This window comes from Delphinapterus leucas, chromosome 2 (genome assembly GCF_059928025.1).
Source record: "Delphinapterus leucas isolate spDelLeu-1000000601 "Yukka" chromosome 2, BTC_Dleu_Yukka2, whole genome shotgun sequence".
Taxonomy (NCBI): domain Eukaryota; kingdom Metazoa; phylum Chordata; class Mammalia; order Artiodactyla; family Monodontidae; genus Delphinapterus; species Delphinapterus leucas.
Genome location: NC_143130.1, coordinates 18,860,976 through 18,884,909, shown reverse-complemented (window position 1 = coordinate 18,884,909; position 23,934 = coordinate 18,860,976). Strand labels below are relative to the sequence as shown.

The 23,934-nt window shown below is 39.3% G+C and overlaps 1 protein-coding gene across 18 annotated transcripts in view; it reads left to right on the top strand.

Moving 5' to 3' along the window:
- Window positions 1-23,934, top strand: part of ABI1 (abl interactor 1) — a 128,507-nt gene that overhangs the window by 6,512 nt on the left and 98,061 nt on the right. For 4 of the 18 annotated variants that reach the window (XM_022580362.2, XM_022580357.2, XM_022580361.2 and 1 more), the window contains exon 1: window positions 18,771-19,015. The exons of 1 other annotated variant lie outside the window; for it this stretch is intronic. In XM_022580362.2, the coding sequence (XP_022436070.1) occupies window positions 18,899-19,015 (117 nt within the window). In that variant the 5' untranslated portion in view covers window positions 18,771-18,898. Of the gene's footprint in view, window positions 1-18,767; window positions 19,016-23,934 lie in introns of those variants that run through there. 13 more of the 18 variants (XM_022580367.2, XM_022580360.2, XM_022580366.2 and 10 more) reach the window with 6 other exon arrangements.

Here is a 23,934-nt window from a genome sequence, read left to right as displayed (position 1 = left end):
GCCCAGTGGTTAAGAATCCACCTGCCAATGCAGGGAACTTGGGTTCGAGCCCGTGTGCTACAGCTACTGAGCTTGCATTCTAGAGCCCACGAGCCACAACTGCTGAAGCCCGCACGCCTAGAGCCCGTGCTCCGCAACAAGAGAAGCCACCGCGATGAGCAGCCCGCGCACCACAATTAGCAGCCCCCGCTCACCTCAACTAGAGAAAGCCTGCGCGTGGCAACGAAGACCCAACACAGCCAAAAATCAGTAAATAAAATAAATTTTGAAAAATGTTAAATAAAAAATATAAAAAGCAAAACTACAAATTCTTAGACGATAAGACATTCTTAGCTAATGCAACAAGACAAAAAAATATGAATGAGATATAAGAATCAGGAAAGAAAAAGTGAATCTTTCATTATTTGCAGATGATATGTTTGTCCACGTAGAAAATTTAGGGGAGGGAATGCCCTGGCAGTCTAGTGGTTAGGACTTGGCACTCTCAGTGCTGAGGCTCAGGTTCAGTCCCTGGTCAGGGAACTAAGATCCCACAAGCTGTGAGGCACAGCCAAAAGAAAAAAAGAAAAATTAGGGGAAGCAACAGTTATTACAGTGAAGAAAGTGTTCAGCTGAACATAAGGTCAATCAATAATGATCCCTTAAACCAACACTAATCAATTAGAAAGTGTAATAGAAAAATATTGACAACAGCAATACATTCCAAAGTACCAGGAACAAATAAAAAATGTGTAATACCTTTATGGAAAATAATGAAATTTATCAATGGGCAAAATTATCAAAATTTATCAACACAGCCAAAAATAAAATTAATTAAAAAAGAAAAAAGTTCTTAGGGCTTCCCTGGTGGCGCAGTGGTTGAGAGTCCGCCTGCCGATGCAGGGGACGCGGGTTCGTGCCCCGGTCCGGGAAGATCCCACATGGCGTGGAGCAGCTAGGCCCGTGAGCCATGGCCGCTGAGCCTGCGCGTCTCCGCAACGGGAGAGGCCACAACAGGGAGAGGCCCGCGTACCGCAAAAAAAAAAAAAAAAAAAAAGTTCTTAGAAGAAAAATAAAACAGCTGCTGCATTGCACAACACCAGAGGGTACCATTCGTGTTTTAATGGATTTTAGTCGATGCCCCCCGAAGTCATGCAACACAGTGGTCTTGTTTATGATTAAGTATTAAGGAAAGGTTTACATAACAAGCCCCCCAAAATAGAATTGTGAAAAGAAAATATGGATACTTGTCTTAGCTTAGGCTTGCATTAACTAAATACCACAGACTGAGTGGCTTAAACATCAGACATTTATTTCTCACAATTCTGAAGGCTGAGAAATCCAAGATCAGGGTACTAGCTGCCTGGGGTTCTTGGTGAGAGCCCCTTCCCTGGCTTGCAGATGGCTGCCTTTTTGCTGTCCTTTCCTCAGTGTGATGAATGCTCATTGAGAGAGAGGTCTCTTTCTCTTCATCTTCTCATAAGGGCACTAATCCCATCATGAGAGTCCCCAAGTTCATGAACTAATCAAAACCTAATTACATCCTGAAGTCCCCACCTCCAAAAACCATCACACTGGGGATTAGAGTTTCAGAATATGAATTATTCGGGGCAGAATAAACATTCAGTCTACAATATGTTTTACTACATACAAATTGAAAACTTTGGTGTGAAAGAAGATATATATATATATATATATATATATATATATATATATATATATATATATAACTAAAAGCATGCTACCGATTTGGAAAAAAATCTTTCAACATACTTTTTTAATATAAATTTATTTATTTATTTTAATTATTTATTATTGGCTGCATTGGGTCTTTGTGCTGTGCGCAGGCTTCTCATTGTGGTGGCTTCTCTTTTTGCGGAGCACAGGCCCTAGGCTCTTGGGCTTCAGTAGTTGTGGCACACAGGCTCAGTAGTTGTGGCTCGCAGGCTTAGTTGCTCTGCAGCACGTGGGATCTTCCCGGACCAGGGATCGAACCCATGTCCGCTGCATTGGCAGGTAGGTTCTCAACCACTGCGTCACCAAGGAAGTTCCTCAACACATATGTTGAGTGATAGTCTCTATATCCAACTCCCTTCTCCCTTGTCTCTATAGAGGTTATAAAAAGCTAAGAACTTAATTTCCTAGACTCTCCTACAGCTAAAGGTAGCCATGTGTCACAGTTCTGGTCTGTGAGTATAATGGCAGTTGCTGGATAGTGCTTCTGTGAAGGATTTTTTACAGGTAAAGATTTAGTTGGCTTGCCTCTTAGCCTTTTACCCTCATCCTTCTTCTTAATGAAAAGTTGTTGATGTGGATAGAGGTATAGCAGCTATCTTACCCCATATATATCAAGAGTCATGTATCAAGGAGAAGAGGAACCCGAGTCCTTGATGACATCATGAATACCAGCACCAGCCTTGTTTGGTCTATTTGTCCTTCCAAATTTCCTGAATATAAAAATATAAACATCAGAAAGCTGTTTGTAATAGTAAACAGCTTGAAACAACCAAAATACCTTCAAATGGAGAATGCATAATAAAGTGTGGAACATTTAAACAATGAGATGCTATACAGTGATGAGAAAGGAATGGACCATTCGACTGTGAATCACAAGAATATAATGTTAAGTGGAAAAAAAATTTGTAGAATATATAAAACGCAAAAAACAGAATTATAAATTATTTATACAAACGTAATGTGTAAAATATCTTTCAATAGAAAGAGAAACACTAAATTCATGCTAGTGATTGCCTTGGTGGGTGGAGGGACTGGTTATGGCACACAGAGGGTCTACATTTTTATCTGAATATTTTATTTCCCTGAAAAAAGCAAATATGAGAAGTGTAACAAATTTTATTTTGTAGAATTTTACCCAGTTGCCCCACATTGTTTATTGAATAATTCACCTCTTCCCCCCAATTTGAAATGCCCCCTTTAAAAATACTAGTTCCCACAACCCAGCAGCAACAACAAAAAACAGATTTAAAAACGTACAAAGGACTTGAACAGACATTTCTCCAAAGAAGATATGCAGGTGGCCAATGAACAGATGAAATGATGCTCAGCACCACTAATCAATTGAGGAATGCAAATCAAAACCACAGTGAGATACCACATCACATCACATTAGGATAGCTATTATCAAAAAATCAGAAGATAGCAGTATTGGTGAGGATGTGGAGAAATTGGAACCATTGTGTATTGCTGGTGGAAATGTAAGATAGTGCACCTGCTCTGGAAAACAGTATGGCAGTTCCTCACAAAAATAAATATAGAATTATCAGGGAATTCCGTGGCGGTCCAGTGGTTAGGATGCTGCACTTTCACTGCCAAGGGCCCGGGTTCAGTCCCTGGTCAGGGAACTAAGATCCCGCAAGCCCTGCAGCGTGGCCGAAAAAAAAAAAAAAAGATTAGAATTATCACATGACCCAGCAATTTCCCTTCTGGACATGTATTTGAAAGCAGAAACTCAGACATATGTTTGTACAGTCATGTTCATAGCAGCACTAGTGACAATACCCAAACGGTGGACCCTATTGTCCATGAACAGATGAGTAGATAAACAAGATGTGGAACATACATATGATGGAATATGATTCAGCCTTAAAAAAATGAAGGAAATTCTGATGCATGCTACATGGATAAACCTTGAAGACATTATGCTAAGCCAAATAAGCCAGTCGCAGAAGGACAAATATTGTACTTCCACGAGGTACCTAGAGTAGTCAAATTCATATAGACAGAAAGTAGACTGCTGGTTGCCAGGGACTGGGTGGAGGGGTGAATGGACAGTTATTATTTAATGGGTATAAAATTTCACTTTGGGAAGATGAAAAAGTTCTGGAGATGGACAACGGTGATGGTTGTACAACATTGTGGATATATTCAACATTACTGAACTGTACACTTAAAAATAAAGCAGTAAATTTTATGTTAAATATATTTTGTCACAATAAAAACTCAACTTTATAAATTATATGCCCTTGGAAAATGTGAAAACGGTGGGAAAATGGAGAAATCCTACTTCACAGAACTTAATTTTGCAATGCAAATCTTTTTTTTTTTAATAATTCAGGCCTTTGTGTTTATTTCAGCAAAGCCAAATCCAGTAAACTGTTTTCATCCAGGATTAATCAGAACTACAAGGTTGGACTGTTCTCCTTCAGAATAGGCCAGTGTGTTTCAGATGGGTAAATGGATTTGCCTTAAACAAGCAAACGAATGAACAAACTAGTTCCTATTATATTTGGGGGCTTCTTTCTGGACTTTCTATTCTTTTTCTTTTGTCTCTTTATCTATTCATGTGCCATTACAAACATTTCAATATGTTTTGATTTATTTTGTTTTTGGATGTGCTGAGCGGCTTGTGGGATCTTAGTTCCTCCGACCAGGGATTGAACCCAGGCCACAGAAGTGAAAGTGCCGAGTCCTAACGATTGGACTGCCAGGGAACTCCCTTAAATATGTTTTGATAACATATAGGGCTATATTTTCTTATGTAAAATAAAAACTCTTCACTGCAGTATTGTGGTGATAAAGTTTGAAAAAAATTTAAATGTCCTTCCACATGGAACTGAGTGAATAATTATGACCCATCCAATCGGTAAAACACCATAAAGAATAACAGGGCAGTTTTAACGTATGATATGGAATGATCTCCGTGATATGGTTAAATAAAAAAGAAAGAAGGAAGAACACTATGTACGATTTAGGTAAAAATTTTGTTTTTATGGGCATAGAAGAGCTACAAGGCCTATAAGAAATTAATAACATTTGTTGCCTCTGGGGTTGGTTACTAGGAATCAGGTGTGATTCTCAATGCATACTTTTTTGAGCTTTTTGAATATTAAACCATGTGAATGTCTTACAAATTAAACTAAATAAATAAAATCTGAAAAAAAAAAGATACTGTTTGCTAAAAACACTTATAGGACTATTAGGACTACATTCCTATTTACCCTGCTCCTTGGGTTGATATCAAAGTGTTGCTCTTATATGGACATCTCCATCGACTTGATCTGGTGGTCCAAGAATTTTACAAACTTTTCAGACTAGGTTTCCAAATAAGAAATGTGTTTTCCATCACCACGGAATACGCTTATATGTATATTATTTAAAACAAAATTTTCATTAAATAATACTTGTGTTATATACTCTTAAATTGTCTCCTCTTTTTTATTTTAAAAATCCTGGTCATGATCCATTTCATTGATGTTATGATCATAGAGATATTAACTAATTTTCTAATGAAAAACACTGGTGTTCTTTAAAATTATAGGATTATAATTGAATTCTTGCAAATATTTTTGAAGTATTTCTTATTGATTCTCTGTGAAAATGAAAAAGAGTGTAATACTGGCCAGTAGTGGAATAGTTGAGTCTAAAATTCTTCTGCATCATGTGTAGAGTATTGGCCTAAGATATCCACACTTGCAATTTGCCAAAATAAAACAGCATACAATCTAGAGGCAAAATATAGTAAATTTATGCCTTTATTATTTTATGGGATTCATATCTGTCAAGATAACAAATTAAACACACTAACAGAGATTGAGTCTTATTCTTTTTTTAAAAAATTGAATATTTATTTATTTATTTATTTTTGGCTGCGTTGGGTCTTCGTTGCTGTGTGCCGGCTTTCTTTAGTTGTGGTGAGCGGGGGCTAATCTTCGTTGCGGTGTGCGGGCTTCTCTGGTTGCGGAGCACGGGCTCTAGGCGCACAGGCTTCAGTAATTGCAGCATGTGGGCTCAGTAGTTGCGGCATGCGGGCTCTAGAGAGCAGGCTCAGTAGTTGTAGCACACAGGCTTAGTTGACCCGCGGCATGTGGGATCTTCCTGGACCAGGGCTCGAACCCATGTCCCCTGCATTGGCAGGTGGGTTCTTAACCACTGGACCACTGGAGAGGTCCTTGAGTCTTATTCTTGAATTCACATCAGCTGTACTGGACTCTTTAAATTGTTTTGGTAGTAGAAAGTCTTTGGTGGACAGTTTATTTAATCTCAGCTTATAAGAACACAACTGTCCATAAAGGAGTTTAACTGCACTCAGTCTAAAAAGGCTTGGATTCCACCATTGACAGCAGGTGCTAAGGAAAGCCAGGAGGTGAGTCCAGAGATAAGTCATTGGAACAAGTGAGTCAGAAATTTTATATATCCCTTCCCCTCAATCCCGTTGGTACGAGCTTCGTCCTGCAGCCACATCTAGCCTCTTAGGAAAGCTGAGAAATGTAGTTTACTTGGATGACCTAGTGAACAGTAGGAAGTGAAGAACAGATTTGTGAGGGCAAACAATTTTGATCAGAAATGCTTATATTTGTTGAACACATTTTTTTCTTTGTTTTTATGTTTTGCTTTTGAATGGCAAAATACCATAAGCAAAGACTAAAGTAATTGTAAAGTCATACAAGGTGTTGTAACCCATTTAATATCCTTAACATATGAGGAGAATCTACAAATCAATAAGAGAAAGTGAACAACAATACAAAAAAGTGCAGCGGACTTGAACGGGCAGTTTTTAAAAGTGGAAATCTGGCTAATCAATAAAGAATAAACATACGAAGAGATACTCAAGCATACAGATTAAAATAATGAAATGCCATTCTCCATTCAGTATACTGGCCAAAAGTATAAACACCAAAAATATTCATGGCAGGCAAGGATGCAACTAAAGGGACAGGCTTGCTGACTGAGTATAAATGACTGAAGCTTTTTTCTCTCTAATATTTGTTATTTCCTTCCTTCTTCTTTACTTAGTATGATTTAGTTTACTCATCCTTTTCCAGTGTCTTAACATGACAAGTTAGGTTACTGATGTGGGATCTTCCTTTCTTTCTTTTTTATTGTGGTAAAATAAACATAACAAAGATTTCCATCTTAATCATTTTCTAGTGCACAGTTCAGTGGCAGTAAACACATTAACACTGTTGTGAAGCCAAGATCACCATCTACCCCTACAACTCTTTTCATTTTGTAAAACTGAAACTCTCTACAGAGTAAACAATAACTCCCCATTCTTTCCTCTCCCCAGTCCCTGGCAGCCACCCTTCTATTTTCTGTTGGTATCTTTTTTTTTTTTTTTTTTGGTATCATTTTAACTGCTCTAAGCACCTCATATAAGGGGAATCACATAGTGTTTGTCTTTTTGTGACTGGCTTATTTCACTTAGCAAAATGTCCTCAAGGTTCATTCATGTTAGACTTCCCTGGCAGTCCCGTGGTTAAGACTCCACACTTCCACTGTAGGGGGACACAGTTTCGATCCCTGGTCGGGGAACTAAGATCCCACATGCTGCGCGGCCAAAAAAAAAAAAAAAGTTCATCTATATTGTAACATATCAGAGAATTTCCTTCCTTTTTAAGGCCGAAAATATACCATTGTAAGTATATACCACATTTTGCTTATCCTTTAATTCATTGATGGACACTTCCTTCCACATTTTAGCTATTTTGAATAATGCTTCTATGAACACGGGTATACAAATATCTTTGAGCTATTTGCCTTCAATTCTTTTGGGTGTATGCCTACAAGTGGGATTTCTGGATCGTATGATAATTCTATTTTTAATTTACTGAGGAATCTCCATGATTAGTACTAGTACTTATTTAGGACTGACTGCATTTCTGTTTTTGAGTTCTATGAGTAAGCCTGAATTTTTGTAATGTAATCCTTTTTTTCTTTTTCTTTTTTCCTTCCCTTTTCCCTTTTTCTTTCTTACGGTATCTTGAGTTGTTTTCTGTAACTTCCAACTAAAGAAATACTAACTTTACATGAATTGTCATTTGCCTTTAGACTTTTATTTATTTATTTGTTTGTTTATTTATTTATTTATTTCAGCACGCAGGATCTTTCGTTGCAGCGAGTGGGCTTCTTTCTGGTTGTGGCTCCAGAGCGTGCAGGCTCAGTAGTTGTGGCACACGGCCTTAGTTGCCCCTTGGCATGTGGGATCTTAGTTCCCTGACCAGGGATCGAACTTGCGTCCCCTGCATTGGAAGGCGGATTCTTAACCACTGGACTGCCAGGGAAGTCCCTCTCTTTAGACTTTTTTTTTTTTTTTTTTGCGGTACGCAGGCCTCTCACTGTTGTGGCCTCTCCTGTTGCGGAGCACAGGCTCCGGATGCGCAGGCTCAGCGGCCATGGCTCACGGGCCCAGCCGCTCCGCGGCATGTGGGATCTTCCCAGACCGGGGCACGAACCCGTGTCCCCTGCATCGGCCGGCGGACTCTCAACCACTGTGCCACCAGGGAAGCCCCGTCTTTAGACTTTTTAAATGTCATTTTGTTCAGTTGTATTAGTCAGGGAAAGAGAAATTACTCTAGATATTTCCAACGATAAGGGATTGGTAAAACCACTGGAAGCGTTGGAAGGACAAAGTTCAGGGAAGGGCCGTTGCTAGTACCCAGTTCGCCACTAGGTTCAAAGAAAGTGACCCTTGTTATTGCTGGCAAGGTCAGCTGCTCTGATAGTCGCAGACATGTGCAGCATCTTCCTGAAGTTGAGAGAGGGAAGTGGAGGAGGTTGTGTTGGTTCAGCAGCTTCCAAAATTAACAAGCGATTAATTCATTCAAATCATGCTGGAAATATTGCAGCTTCTGGTAAAGAAGAAAACAAAACATGAGATTTCATTTAAAGGGTATATTTTTTCCCCAAGCACCCCAGTCGCCTTTCATTTTTAGCCATTGCTAATTTTTAATTATTTCATGATAACAGCTTGCTCCACACTAAGATAACACTGGCTTGGCTTAATGTGTCCAGGAAAGATCTTTCTGTGTTAAAAGAACCAGGCCTGCCTGAAAACTGGCAGATGGGCTTGACCTCCTACAAATGTCATGACTCTGCATAAAAAGACACCCACCATCAAATTTTATTATCAACTATAATAAAATTTGGAGTGTTTACAGTTCATTTCATCCCCTGAAATCTTCTTGTCTTGCTAAACTGTTCAAACAGAGTGTCCTATTAGCCCTCCTTCCTTTTCTGGGGATTCCTGGGTGGTACTGTTAATTTGAAAAGAAACAAGGCAAGGTAATAATTGAGGGTTGTAGAATCTTAGGATGTCAGTTAATTCCCTGCAATGGACTAAATTATGTCCCCCCAAAATTCATAGGTTGAAGTCCTAACTTCAAGTACCTTAGACTGTGAATGTATTTGGAGGTAGGGCCTTTAAAGTGGTAGTTAAGGCTAAATGAGGTCACAGGGTCCTACCCTAATCCAATATGAGTGGTGTCCTTATCAAAAGATGAGGGTTAGGATACACGGAGAGACACCAGGGAAAAGGCCGCGTGCGAACAAATTGAGAAGATGGCCATCTTCGAGTCAAGGAGAAAGGCCTCAGGAGAAACCTACTGACTCCTTGATCTTGGACTTGCAGCCTCCAGAACTGCGAGGCAATAAATTTCTGTTGTTTAAGCTACATAATCTGTAGTTATTTTGTTATGGTGGCCTGAGTAGACTAATACACTCCCCTCTCCTTTTTTTTTTTAGAATGTGACCATGTCACATAGTGTAGTGGATGGGGACCCTGGGGATGGGGGAGAAGAGCCCTGGTTGCCTGACTCCTGGTTTCTGTCCACTGTACCACATTGCTCCTCTACATTCTGGTTTGCTGACCACTAACTTCCAGTTTAGTATCCTGGGATGCAATATTGTGAATTAGCTTCCCAGGAGTCTGAGGTTCTCTAAGTATATGCAGTGTCCCCCCTTGTGTGTCAGATAACAAGATAGTCCAAATTATGATGTTGCCTGGCATGTCTCTTCATCCCTCTGAACTAAGGTCTTTATGATTGTCAGCAATCTGCTATTTCAAAGTGGAATACATGAAATTTCAATTTCTCTCCAAGCACATGTGCAGAATTTGCAGTTACAAACTGTTTTTCATGACCAAAATGATTAGCTTGACTAGACATCCATGAAATGAAACGTACAATGTCTGATTTTCAACTGGAGCCCAAGGAATCCATCAAATTTAATACTGTTATTCTTTATTCTGTTGAGATTTATTTGAAAAAAAATAACCCCACAGAAAAATACTAAATCAGGGAGTTCCCTGGTGGTCCAGTGGTTAGGACTCCGTGCTTTCATTGCTGAGGGCCCAAGTTTGATTCCTCGTTGGGAAACTAAGATCCTGCATGCTGCGTGGCGCAGCCTAAATAAATAAAGTAAAATATTAACATTAAAAAAATACTAAAGGGCTTCCCTGGTGGTGCAGTGGTTGAGAGTCCAACTGCTGATGCAGGGGACGCGGGTTCGTGCCCCGGTCCGGGAGGATCCCGCGTGCTGCGGAGCGGCTGGGCCAGTGAGCCATGGCCGCTGAGCCTGCGCATCCAGCGCCTGTGCTCCGCGACGGGAGAGGCCACAACAGTGAGAGGCCCGCGTACCGCAAAAAAACAAAAACAAAAACAAAAGAAAATACTGAAGCATTAAATACTATAAAAGTGCACATGATGGGAGAGCAGTTAGACTCTCAAAAGTTAGTATCATGCTCATAATTTAGTGTCACAATGTGTACCTATAATACTTAATGTTAACTCTTGAGCATTTAGTCACCCTTACTACTGGGAAAGGCAAGCTGTCTTTTTGGATTGTATGACTTTTCATCATATATCAAAGGCAACAAAAATATGTAACTTTTTCCTGTTCTCTAATATTCGAAGCAAGGGATTTTTCTCCTGCCTGTACTTTCTGGGGTCGTTTTCAGTTAGATGTAATTTAGTTACAATAAAACTCACAGATTTTAAATGTGCAATTCCATGAGGTTTGACAAATGTATATTTTCATGTAACCCCCACTACAATTATGATGTAGAACATTTCCATCACCCTTAAAAGTTTACTTATGTCTCTTTGGAGTCACTCCCCATCCCTCTTCTGGTCTCTGGCAAAGTCTGATATGATTTCTATCACTGTAGCTTTTTTTTTGCCTTTTCTAAAATTTCATATAAATGGAATCATACAGTATGTAGCCTTTTGTGTACATTCTTTCACTGAGCATAATGCTTTTGTGATTCATCCATGCTGTTGTGTGTATCAGTTTGTTCCTTTTTAGTGCTCACTAGTACTCCATTATGTGGATATATCACAATCAGTTTATCTATATGGACATATAGTTCTTTTCAGGCTTTGGCTGTTTTGAACATTTGCTTATAAGTCTTCCTGTGGACATGTTTTCATTACCTGGGAGTGGAATTGCAGGATCATAAGTGTGTTTTACATTTATGAGAAACTACATAATTGTTTTCCAAAGTGGTCTTACCATTTTGCATTTTCACCAGTGATGTATGAGAGCCACATTTGGTCCACATCCAAATTTTAGTCATCCTATCGGTTATATAGTGGTATCTTATTGTGGTTTAAGTTTTCATTTACTTAATAACTAATGGCACTGTGCATCTTTTTGTGGTTTATTTTTTGTTTGTCTGGGGGGTTTGTTTTTGCCATTGTATGTCTTCTTTGGTGAAGTGTCTCTTCAAATCTTTTGGCCTGTAAAAAAATTGGTTTGTTATCCTATTATTGAGTTGTAAGAGTTCTTTATATATTATGGATACAACTCCTTTATTAAATATTTGTTTTGCAAATATTTTCTTCCAGTCTGTGGTTTGTCTTTTCATTTTGTTTTATTTATTTTATTATTATTGAGTTATAACTGACATATAACATTATATTAGTTTCAGGTGTACTACATAATGGTTTGATATATATATATATTTCAAAATGATCACCACAATAAGTCTAGTTAACATCTGTCACCATGCATAGTTACAAAACTTTAGTGTGTGTAATGAGGACCTTTAAGTGCTACTCTCTTTCAAATATGCAGTATGATATTATTAACTATAGTCACCACGCTATACTTCATTTTGTTAAAGATGTCATTTTAGGAGCAAATGTTTTTAATTTTCATGAAATCCAGTTTATCATTTTCAAATTTCATATTTCATGTTTTTACATCCTTTTTAGTTTTTGCTTAACCAAGTACACTAAGATTTTGTCTTAGTTTTATAAACTAAAACTAAGAAATTTTTATTGTAGAAATTTTACAGTTTTAGCTCTTTCATTTAGGTCTGTGACCTATTTCAGTGAGGCACAGGATTTTGAATCTCAAATTAAAATATCTTTTAGGAAATAGTTTGAAACCGGCATCCCTGCACAAATAAAGAACATTAACTGGTTCACACAAATTGTCTCCACCCCCTTCCCCCCAACCAATTAAAGTGAAGGAGATACAGATAGAACTGATATTTATTATTCAACTTAGTCACTCTGGAAAGTATGCAAATTTCTTACTTTTTGTCATTGCAATTTGTGTTATGTCCTCTTTTTCATAGCTAATATTGATCATCTGTGCTTTTTTGTTAATTTTATTGTTAAAATATTTTATATAAACTTTTTGCTTGCTCCCTTGGTCTCTGATAAGAATGTGTTAAAATCTTCCATTTATGAAAAAAATGTAAAAATTAAAAGAAATCTTCCATTTATGGTTGTCAATACGTCAGTTTTTCCTTGTAAAGATTTGGGTTTAGGGACTTCCCTGGTGGTCCAGTGATTAGGACTCTGGGCTTCCACTGCAGGGGGCACGGGTTTGATCCCTGGTTGTCCAGGGAACTATGATCCGGCATGCCGCGTGGCCAAAAAAAAAAAAAAAAGGATTTTGGTTTATATATTGAAAGGCTGTGATGTTGGCTGCTACAAAGTTATAATTACTTGTCTTCTTGATGCTTTTGTTCCTTTTATTATTATCATCTAATGCCCTCTTGTATCCTTTGTAATGTTTTTTGGCCTTGATTGTAATTAATTTGACATATTTCTGTAACAGTTTTTGCTCAATAAATATTTTTCTATCCCTTTATTTCAATATGGCTTTTGTAACTGTCTCGTCTAAGCAATGTATAACTGGATTTTTGTTCTCTTAAAATACCATATGATGGGCTTCCCTGGTGGCGCAGTGGTTTAGAATCCGCCTCCCAATGCAGGGGACAGGGGTTAAAACCCTGGTCCGGGAAGATCCCAAAAGCCGCGGAGCAACTAAGCCCGTGAGCCACAACTACTGAGCCCGCGTGCGTAGAGTCCTTGCTCCGCAACAAGAGAAGCCACCATGATGAGAAGACCACGTTCCACAACGAAGAGTGGACCCTGCTCACTGCAACTAGAGAAAGCCCGTGCGCAGCAACGAAGACCCAGTGCAGCCAAAAATAAATAAATTTTTTTAAAAACCAAAAAAAAAAAGAAAAATCCCAGATAGTTAATTTTTTTTGTCGTTGTTGTTGCGGTACGCGGGCCTCTCACTGTTGTGGCCTCTCCCGTTGCAGAGCACGGGCTCTGGACGCGCAGGCTCAGCGGCCATGGCTCACTGGCCCAGCCGCTCCGCGGCATGTGGGATCTTCCCGGCCCAGGACACGAACCCGTGTCCCCTGCATCGGCAGATGGACTCTCAACCACTGCACCACCAGGGAAGCCTCCATTACATGTTATTGCTGAATAGTGGTCTATTGTTTGGATGTACCAGTTTGTTTATTCAGTAAGTGGCTGAAGGACATTTGACTTGTTACCAGCTTTTACTGTTTTTACTATGAACACTCACATGGTTTTTGTGTGAACATTAGTGTTTGTTTCTCTTGGGTAAATATCTAGGAGTAGGATTGCTAGGTTATTTTTTTTTCTTTTGTTTTTTGGCCTCGAGGCATGTGGGATCTTAGTTCCCAGACCAGGGATTAAACCCTCACCCCCTGCATTGGAAGGTGAAGTCTTAACCACTGGACCACAAGGGAAGCCCCTGCTAGCTTATTTATTAAGTATGTGTTTGGCTTTGTAAGAAACTACTAAACTGTTTTCCAAAGTGGCTATAGCATTTTACAGCCAGTAATATATGAAAGTCCCATTACCCTACATTGTCAGTAGCATTTGCTATTGTCAGGACTTTTTTATTTTAGCCATTCTAAAGTGTATATAGTACAGTCTTTTAAATTTTACACTACATTCTGGTGGAGTGTAGTTATCTTATTATGGTTTTAAGTTGCATTTTCTTGATACATAATGAGTTGAGTGCCTTTTCATATATTTATTGGCCTTTTGTGGAGTGCCATTGTCATCTTTTTTTTTGTTGTCCTTTTTTTTCCACTGACTTGGAGGAGCTTTTTTGTTTTGTTTTGTTTTAATATATTCCAGATACAAGTCCTCTCTCAAATGTATGTGTTGTGGCTTATCTTTTCACTTTCTTTTTTTTTGCGGTACGCCGGCCTCTCACTGTTGTGGCCTCTCCTGTTGCGGAGCACAGGCTCCGGACGTGCAGGCTCAGCGGCCATGGCTCACGGGCCCAGCCGCTCCGCGGCATGTGGGATCTTCCCGGACCGGGGCACGAACCCGTGTCCCCTGCATCAGCAGATGGACTCTCAACCACTGCGCCACCAGGGAAGCCCTTTTCACTTTCTTAATAGTGTCTTTTCATGAACAAACTTATAATTTTAATGATGGCTATAGTAGGCTGACTAATGGCCCCTCAAGGATGTCCATGTCCTAATCCCTGCAAACTGTGAGTATATTACCTTACATGGCAAAAGGGACTTTGCAGATGTAATCAAGTTAAGAATCTCGAAATGGGGAGATTTTCTTGGATTATCTAGGTGGGATGTATGTAGTCACAGGATCCTCATAAGAGGGAGGTTGATGGTCAGAGTCAGAAAGAAGAAGTTGTGATGACAGAAGCAGTGTCAGAGAGAGATCTGAGGATGCTGTGCTGTTGACATGAAGATGGAAGAAGTGGCCATAGTGAAGGGATGCAGGTAGCCTCTAGGAGCTGGAAAAGGCAAGGGAATGCATTCTCCTCTAGTCTCCGGAAGAAAAAAGCCCTACTGACATTTTAATTTTAAACAAGTGAGATCTCTGATCTCCAGAGCTGTAAGATAATGAATTCGTGTTGTTCTAAGTCACTAAATTTATTGTAATTTTTTACAGCAGCAATAGGAAATGAATACAATGGCTTAGTTTTTCATTTTATTAAAAAGCAATTTATACACAAAACCAAAAACCCTAAATAAAAGCAATTTATCTTTTTTTTGTTAGTGCTTATTGTATCCTGGTTAAGAAATCTTTGCCTACCCCAAGCTTGTGCAGTTACTCTATGCTTTCTTGAAGAAGCGTTATTGCTTTACCTTTTACATTTGGAACCGTGATATATCCTGAATAAATTTTGGAGTATTGGGTGATGTAGATTCAATGTTCATATGAAAAAAATGAATGTCCAATGGCTCCAGCACATTTATTGGGAAAAAAGAATCCTTTCTCCCATTGAATTTCATTGGCACTTTTGTCATAAAATAAATTTCTGCATATATTAATGTCTGTTCCAAAGAACTATTTGTGTTCTTCACCAAGTCCACTTTGTCCTAATTTCTGTAGCTCTTTAGTAAATCTTGAAATTTCGTAGTGTATGTCCTCTAACTTCATTTTTCTGTTGTCTTGGTTGTACCAGGGCCTTTGCATTCAGATAAAGTTTAGAATCACCTTGTCAATTTTTACAAAAAACCTGTTAGGATTTTAATTAAGATTGTACAGAGTAAGTTGTTGTGTTTTTTTGTTTGTTTGTTTGTTTTTTGGGTTTTTCTTTTGTGGTATGCAGGCCTCTTACTGTTGTGGCCTCTCCTGTTGCGGAGCACAGGCTCAGTGGCCATGGCTCACGGACCCAGCCGCTTCACGGCATGTGGGATCTTCCCAGACCGGGGCATGAATCCGTGTCCCCTGCATCGGCAGATGGACTCTCAACCACTGCGCCACCAGGGAAGCCCCAGAGTAAGCTGTTTTGATATAGAAATTCAGGTCCTTTACTTTAGCTAAGTTTTATTCTATTAAATCTTTTAATACATTTTTTTTCTGGTCTGTTAATAACTGTGATTTTAAAAAAATTTATGACAATATAAATTTATCATAATAATATATGCTTAGTAAAGGGTCATATTTGTTTAATTTAGTGGAAGGGAAAAATGGTTTTCAAACTATGGGTCATCTTTCTGTAGTGGATCATGAGATCAATTTCATAGTCCTTACCAGCATTAAATAAATTGAATTAGAATAGGAAAAATAAGAGTATCATACTTAGTTTTGTGAAACTTTTAAACCAGCATATATATATATATATATATATATATATATATATATATATATACACATATATATATATCTCCTGGTTCACATTGTGTCAAAAAATATTGAAACCCATGGCTACAGTATGGTGCTGGTGTTTTATGGTTTTATCCCCACAAATCCTATTTGGTTTTAAAGGAGATATTGCCTTATTACAGACTATCATTATAAGGGAAACTAGTTGTTGTTTTTTTAAATAAAAATACAAAGGATAGCATATTCAACTCAATCACCTTAAAGGTATGAGGGATAACTTCATTGAATGGACTTTATATAAGCCATAAATATTTCAAGAGAAAGTTTTAACTGGATAGTAGAAAGACCTCTGTTCTAGAAGTCAGAGAACTTGACTACTATTTTCAGTGCCATTAGCTAAACCTCTTAACCTGTGTAAGCTTAAATTTCCTTATTTGGTAAAGATAGAAAAGAATCTTTAGGTCATTTATCTCTGAGTTGTGTGCGTTACAGAAATCTAATAGGACTTTGAAAAGAGTAAAGCAGCATCACCTGCCTAATCACTTCCCAATGTTGTTGAAATGTATCAGTATGTGGAAATAAGTTTAGTGATTTCCATAGTTAAATCTGGCTCGTGTAGAGACCAGATTCAAGAATACATCAAATTTCAATAACTTGTATTAAATGATGTTTGGATTAATGATAAGTATTAAAGAAAGACTATTACGTCTATTCTGGATTATTATGGAGAGTATGTCATTTATTGATTTATGGACCTTAGAATCCTTGATTGGGGGAATTCCCTGGTGGTCCAGTGGTTAGGCCTCTGCCTTCCAATTCGGCCAGGGTTCAACCCCTGGTCAGGGAACTAACATCCCGTAAGCTGCACGGCCGAAAAAAAAAAAAGAATCTGGTGACTGGGTGTAGTTATCTCTTTCAGGTAGGAGAAGATATAAATTTTTCCTTGTAGAGGCTGAACATCATATGGCCCCTAGTAAAGGCAATATCCAATAAATACCTATTCATGGGTCAATTTTTAAACATTTGGTTGTCATGTTATTATTTTTATAGTTATTGTGATTCTAAATGACTTCATGGAGAGATGAAAATATGCACTTTTAAATGATCTTTAAATTAGTTTCCTTTCGGCCTTTGGACAATACTTTTCATAGTCCATTATATCAAAAGCATTTAATGTTTCTCTTGAAATAAAAAGCTTGAAATATAGGGTGTTTTAGACTTTTCCAAAGCAGTTGATGATTTTTAAAAAAGCACAATGATTTTACATGATGTAGAGAAACAACCTGTACAAAACTTCAAAAATGTAGGGAGATATATGCAAAGAGTCAAAGAATAAGAGATTAGGACGCGATAGTACTAAAAATTGTTTGGTTTTATTTTTAAAAATAAAAAAAAAATTAATGGAAGTATAGTTGATTTACAGTATTATCTTAGTGCTATAACCAAGCAAAGCGCTTGTGTGCTCATGGCTCAGAAAGCCAAACTCTTGACTGTGGGAGTTTGCAGCAGAGTAAGGGTTTATTGCAGGGCGCCAAGCCAAGTGAGTGAGAGACAAGCCTCAGACCCACTCCAGCTTGGTCTTTGAGTTACGGGTGTACGGGTGTTTTAAAGGTGAAGAACAAAGAAACTGGGATTAATCGTTTCCCTGTGACATTTTTGTGACATTTCTTAATCGTGATTTCGGGAGTCAGAATGTCTCCAGTTTATGATTCTCTGGCCAGGTGGTCCATGGTCCACGGTCTGTGAGCTCACCTTGCCCTGGAGAAACATCCTGAGTTTGTACCTTAATGATGATACCTGTAACAGCGATTTTAGTGCATTAATGACGTTATTGACAGCAGTAACTATAGTCATCTGACGTAGGTTGATTAGTGTTAGCACAGGATTGAGGTCAGAGGGGAGAAAGAAATGAATGAAGTTTTGGATAGAGATTAATCATAAACTCAATAAGGGACCATGGTTTTAAGGGGACTCCAGTTTCAAGTGTACAACATAGTAAGTATTTTTTATAGATTATATATGTGTGTTTGTTTTTAAATCGTGGGTCTGTAAGTGTATAGAGTCTCCTTACTCAACTTGTACCCCCAATGTTGAGTACATTGCTTGGTATAGAGCTGTTAATATCAAGTGTTGCCCCAATTTTAAGTGAATTGAGGAAGTTTAGAAAGTAAAGCCTGCAGAAGTTTAGAAAGTAAAGCTTGAGTCGCGTTATCTCTAAGAAAATAGAGGAAGTAAAGATTTGGAGTTTTCCATACTCTAAGTCCTTTTAAATCCTTATCAGATGGGTATCTGATTCAAGGGCGTTTCCTAGTTAACCAAGTTCTGCCAAGCTTCACAGCCCTCTCGGGGAACCGGTTTCATTCTCTAGAATCACCCTGTGGCGCCATCTCCCGGAGCTGTCAAGAAACTCGGGATTTAAACCACCACCCTTCTTCCAAGCTCTTTAATTGCTCTCCTCCCGGGTCTTTTTCTGAGGTTCCCTGGACGCATGCGCTTTCGATGGGCGGCCAAGCCAGTGAGAGACTACAATTCCCAGAAGGCCATGCCAAAGGGGGGGAAAAAAAAATCCCGTGGTTGCGGGAAGGGGGAGGGAAAGACAGGAAGGCTCGCGAGAAAACGAGCTTGGGGAGGCTGCGAGAAGTGGGTGGAGGCGGGTGGAGAGCGTGAGGAGAGCGAGGAGGAGGTGCCGTCCCACAATACCAGGCGGGAGGGCGGGCAGGCGGTTTGTATCCGGGCTGTGAGGTGCTCGGAACCTCCGCGGACCTTGCAGCCTCTGTCTCTTTAACGCGAGAGGAAGCGATGCAGAGGGGTGGAAAATGGCAGAGCTGCAGATGTTACTAGAGGAGGAGATCCCGTCCGGCAAGAGGGCGCTGATAGAGAGTTATCAGAATCTGACCCGGGTGGCGGACTACTGTGAAAACAACTACATACAGGTGAGGAGCGCGGGCGCGCGGGCGGGCGCTGCCGGCCGGGCCGAGGACCCGCCGCCGGCCGCCCGAGTGACTAGCCCACTGGGCGGGGTGGGGAAGTGCCTAACCTCAGCGGCAGCCCCAACCCCAGCCCCAGTCGGGGAGAGAGCGGGTGGCCGGGCTGCAATACAGGAAGTGGCCGTGGTGGTTGAAACCCATAGAAGCGGAGAGAGAAAATGGGCGAGGGAGCCCGGAGCAGCGGCCGCCGCGGTCCGGCGCCCCCCTGCCGTCCGCCTCCCCGCGGGCTCGGCCGCCCGAGCCGCGCTGCCCCCCGGCCGCCCTCCACCCGCTGGCCTTCCGTCCCGGAGCCCCCCGCCGCCTCTCCGCCGGCCGAGGGTCTCGGACCGGGCGAGCGAGCGGAGAGCAGAGGGCTGGGACGAGGCTCGGGGAGGAGCGGCAGGAGCGAGAGGAGAAGCGGGGGGTGCGTCGGGGGAGGGTGGGTGGGGGCGAGAGTATGTCAGTTCAGCCCAGAGGGTGTGTCTTTTATTTATTTATTTTTAAAATTTGTCGTGAGTCACATCACACAGACCTCCTCCGAGGAGAGGAGGAAGCGGGTGGGGAGCGAGGGAGGGCGTAGAAGAGAAGTTAAATCTCCGAATTCCGTTAATTGAAGGTTTGTAAATCTGCCTGCCTGTCCGTTTTCAAGTCGGGTTTTCTCCCCCGCCTCTCATCATTTTCACTTCCGCCCCCACCGTAATATATTCTAGAGGTTGTTAGGGCGGTCGTTAGTGTAAAGCACAAATTATCCTTAACTGCTTGGAAAAATGGCTTCAATACTCTCTCTTCCCCAAAAGTTCTTGAACTGCTGGCTTCTTAAGTAACTTAGCTTAAAATAGAATGGTGTAATCGCCGGTTGCTTTTTTCCTGAGGTTTCTCTCTTTACAGTACATGTAAAGAATGAATCCCCGAACTAGAACCAGAACGTCAAATATGTCATTCTAAATTTATTAGAAAATTCTTGGGACCTTATCTATGGCAGATAGTCGGTTGTTTGCTTTTATTTTAATGATTGAAAGTGAATTATGTTGTGTGGTAGTTTGGTTTGTAGATCTTTAACTGCATAAACTAACAGTTTGCAGTAGAAGCAAATAAAAGTAGCAGAGTCCTTTACATCAATGTAATGGCACCAAAAATTCGCTTGTTAGTGGTAAGGCATGACCAAAACGTGGTTTCAGAGGCTGGGGTTATTGCAGTTCAGAACTAAAGTATTTATAGCAATGCATCCCACGTGATTATCATTTTTAAGAACCAGTGGTTTCTGTGTTGGCAGATGCTTTTCCTCTATTTTTAGAAGGAGATACTGTTTTCAGAATATTTTGAATGTTTCTCAATTTCCATATTAGTAACATTGTATCTTCAGTAGCACTACTAGTTCATCTCATAAATTTTTTCAAGCTTTTACTTTAGGAATTCCACTGATAAACTTGTTGAATGCCTGCCACATCTACTGTATTACTTGTTTTTGCAAACTTAATATTTAGCTTTTAAAAAAATTCTAAAATCTAGTAGAAATGTGGATATAATTTTCAAGCAGAAAAATTTTCTGTAGGCTATCGATATTAAAAATAAACATGTTTTATTCAACTTCACATGAAGAACTTTAAAATTGAAGTGAATCTCAGTTTGCTGAAGGTTTTAAAGATTTTGAAAGTCAGAGGGAGAGCACAGGAAGTTAAATTGCCCCCTTTCTAGAAAAGTCATTTCTTTGTAGAAGTCAGCAGATAGGCACTTCATAAAGGGGTGGCTTCTTTTCGTTTTGCATGTTGGGAAATCTGACAAATATATGGTGTGTTAACTGCTACGTGTTTGCCAATGCAAACGTGTTTTAACCTGTCTTTTGGCTATTTCTTTTTCAGGTAGTTGTGTGCTGTACATTTTTTTTTCCCCTGACCCTTTTCTTTTCCCCTCTTGCCACCGTAATTTTGAAGCACTTTAAAATTTAATTATATCCCTAATAAAATAAATCATGTTATTTCTCACGTAGTCTTTTAAGCATGTTAGTACCATGATGCCAAGATCCACTGTCACTGGCCCCAAGTTTTTTTGGTGGTCCTAAACTTGACACCCGTGAGATATTTAGAAATACTGGGGAGGGGGGAGAATGAAATTCACACATAGCACTGTAATAGCTTTTAAACTTTGGGCTGCATGAAGCTGGCCACTAGCTCCCTTCCCAGGAGGCTCAGACAGGGTCACGCTCTGACAGGTTCAGAAGATAGTAGCTGATTTTGTGATGTACTGTGGTGCTGTGAAGAGGGAACACATAGTACTAGAAATATCCATTTAGATGTCTTTTGAGATCTCTCTGTATCCCTTCTGTGACCGATTGGATAAGGGCTAACACCCTATGTAAACATACCTTCTCTTGGGGAAGGTATATGGTCACTTGTGTTTTGTGAATTTTTTTATACCCAAGGTGAGTTAAATTATTGCCTGAGTGATTTTTATCCTGAGAATTTACTTTTCATTTTGTTGTTTTCCTACAGTTTGGAAGTACAGCTCAGGTAAGGTGTTTAGCTGGCAAGTTCTTTTGGCTGTAGTGCAATTGAGTCCTTGAGCACTTTATTAGCTCTTTTGGTCTTGTTGACTTTAATTATTAAATTGTATTATTAATAGCAGAACTTCTCAGAAGAGTCCACTATCTTAAAAAGGACAGGGTTTTTGAAATTCTTATGGGAAAATAATATTCAAAGTAGAGAGTGTACTTTATATAAACATTTATATAGACATAAAGAAAAATCTTTGACTTTTCCCACCTTTAGTTTGAATTTTCTGGTGGATTGTGTCAAGGACAGTCACTCTTCAACTTGAAGAGTTGTTTGTTCATCTGGTCGGTTGTCTTTGCTCTACTTTAGGGTCCATACTGCCTTTGTCATGGGGATTATTTTGAGGAATAAGGAGGAGATCTAAGTGAAAAGGAGTAGAAACTGCTTACGAAAGGTTTCTCAGCATAGATTGGGTAAGGACAGAAAAGTCTCCCTTATAGCTTAACTTTTTAAAAATTAATTAATTATTTTATTTTGCGGTATGCGGGCCTCTCACTGTTGTGGCCTCTCCCGTTGTGGAGCACACGCTCCGGATGCGCAGCCTCAGCGTCCATGGCTCACGGGCCTAGCTGCTCTGTGGCATGTGGGATCTTCCCGGACCGGGGCACGAACCCGTGTCCCCTGCATCGGCAGGGGGACTCCCAACCACTGCGCCACCAGGGAAGCCCAGCTTAACTTCTTAATTTAATTTGTTCCCTGGAATTCCGCCAACAGGGGCTTGTTTGGGTTAACAAGTATATACTAAAGTCTGGGAAGATGAAGGGGATGTTACCAGTGAGCTACTTAATTTAGCTTGATTTCCTCCACCCATGACATCAGTTTATATTCATTTGCTCATTATATCCATGTGATCTTGGAAGGCAGATAATTTTTTGAGGGGGAGCACTTTAGAGTAGGTAAAAGCTGACATTTTTGGTACTGTACAGTTTATTCCAGTTCATAAACTAATGTCACTTAATTATTACAATAATTATGATCATTTTTTCTTTCTTTTTTTTTTTTTAAACAAATGAGTAATCTGAGGTTCAGAGACGTTGAATACCTAGCCTAAAGTTCCATATCTTGTATGAGATGGTGCCTAGAATCAAACCCAGATTTTGTGATTCTGTATCCTAAGTGGATAAAAAGAAATGTATGAAAAGGGTAATAGAAAAGGGAAGAGTAACTTGCTTCTACTTATTGAGTACCTACTCTTTCACAGTCTGTGCTGGTTGATTTGTATTACCTTTAATCCTTACAAAAACTCTCTGTGATAGGCAGTATTCTCTTCCAGATGAGGAAATTGGGACTTGGAAAAGTTAAATGAATTTTTGTTCGATCACACATTTAGGGATTGGCAGTCAGGCTTTCTCCCTAACTCTTGACAGGCTCCAAAGACTATGCTCTTTCCATATCATACTGTCTCCAGATGTGAATGAGTCTAGAACTCAGACTAGTTCAGAAATGTCATGGAATAGACTCTTGTGGGTCATGTCTGGTAAACTAAGAACTATTTTACTGTTGTTTCCTCTGAGTTCCAAGTTGTAATATAAGAACAGGTATGTTTGTAATTTGGGGACTTGCCCAATCACAAAAGATGGTAACTTCGGCACTTGAAGTATTGAATTACAGGAATCATAGGCTAGTTTTTCACTGAGCTCAGTGGGTCCTCTTCTTCTCTTGTGCATCTTTGCCTTTTTTTTTTTTTTCTGTTCTGAATCAGCTTTGCAATTGTGATAAGGAAATTTGTAGAAGAATTAGTAGAAGTTAGCAAAACAAAAAATGTCTTGAAATATTTTGGGTAGTTCTGATTTCCACACTAACTATGTTCAGGTAAAGATGTCAAAGTGCTTGCTGAGATTAGGACAGATTGGAAATGGTAGAAATCTTACTTGCACTTGAGTAAAACAGTGGCTAGCAAAATTAGAGATATAGGTTGGAAATCTAAATGAATTAAACAGGGTTTTAGTAATGTACAACATGGTAACTCTAGTTAATAATACTGTATTGTATAATTGCTACTAGAGTAGATCTAAAAAGTTCTCACCACAAGAAAGAAAAAGAAAAAAAATTTTTAATTTGTGTGGTGATGAATGTTAACTGGACTTATTGTGGTGACTATTTTGCTGTATATAAAAATAATGAATTATTATATTGTACACCTGAAACTAATATGGTGTTATATGTCAATCATATCTCAATAAACACAATAAAATGGGATTTTAGATAATTTTATGAAAAATCCTCAGTTAATTGTTAGGTTGACCTATATCATGTCATAACATTAATTAAACATTAACGCTGCTGTCAAACAGGCAGAATCTGACCTTGTATATTAGGTCTTAATGAAAGTCCATT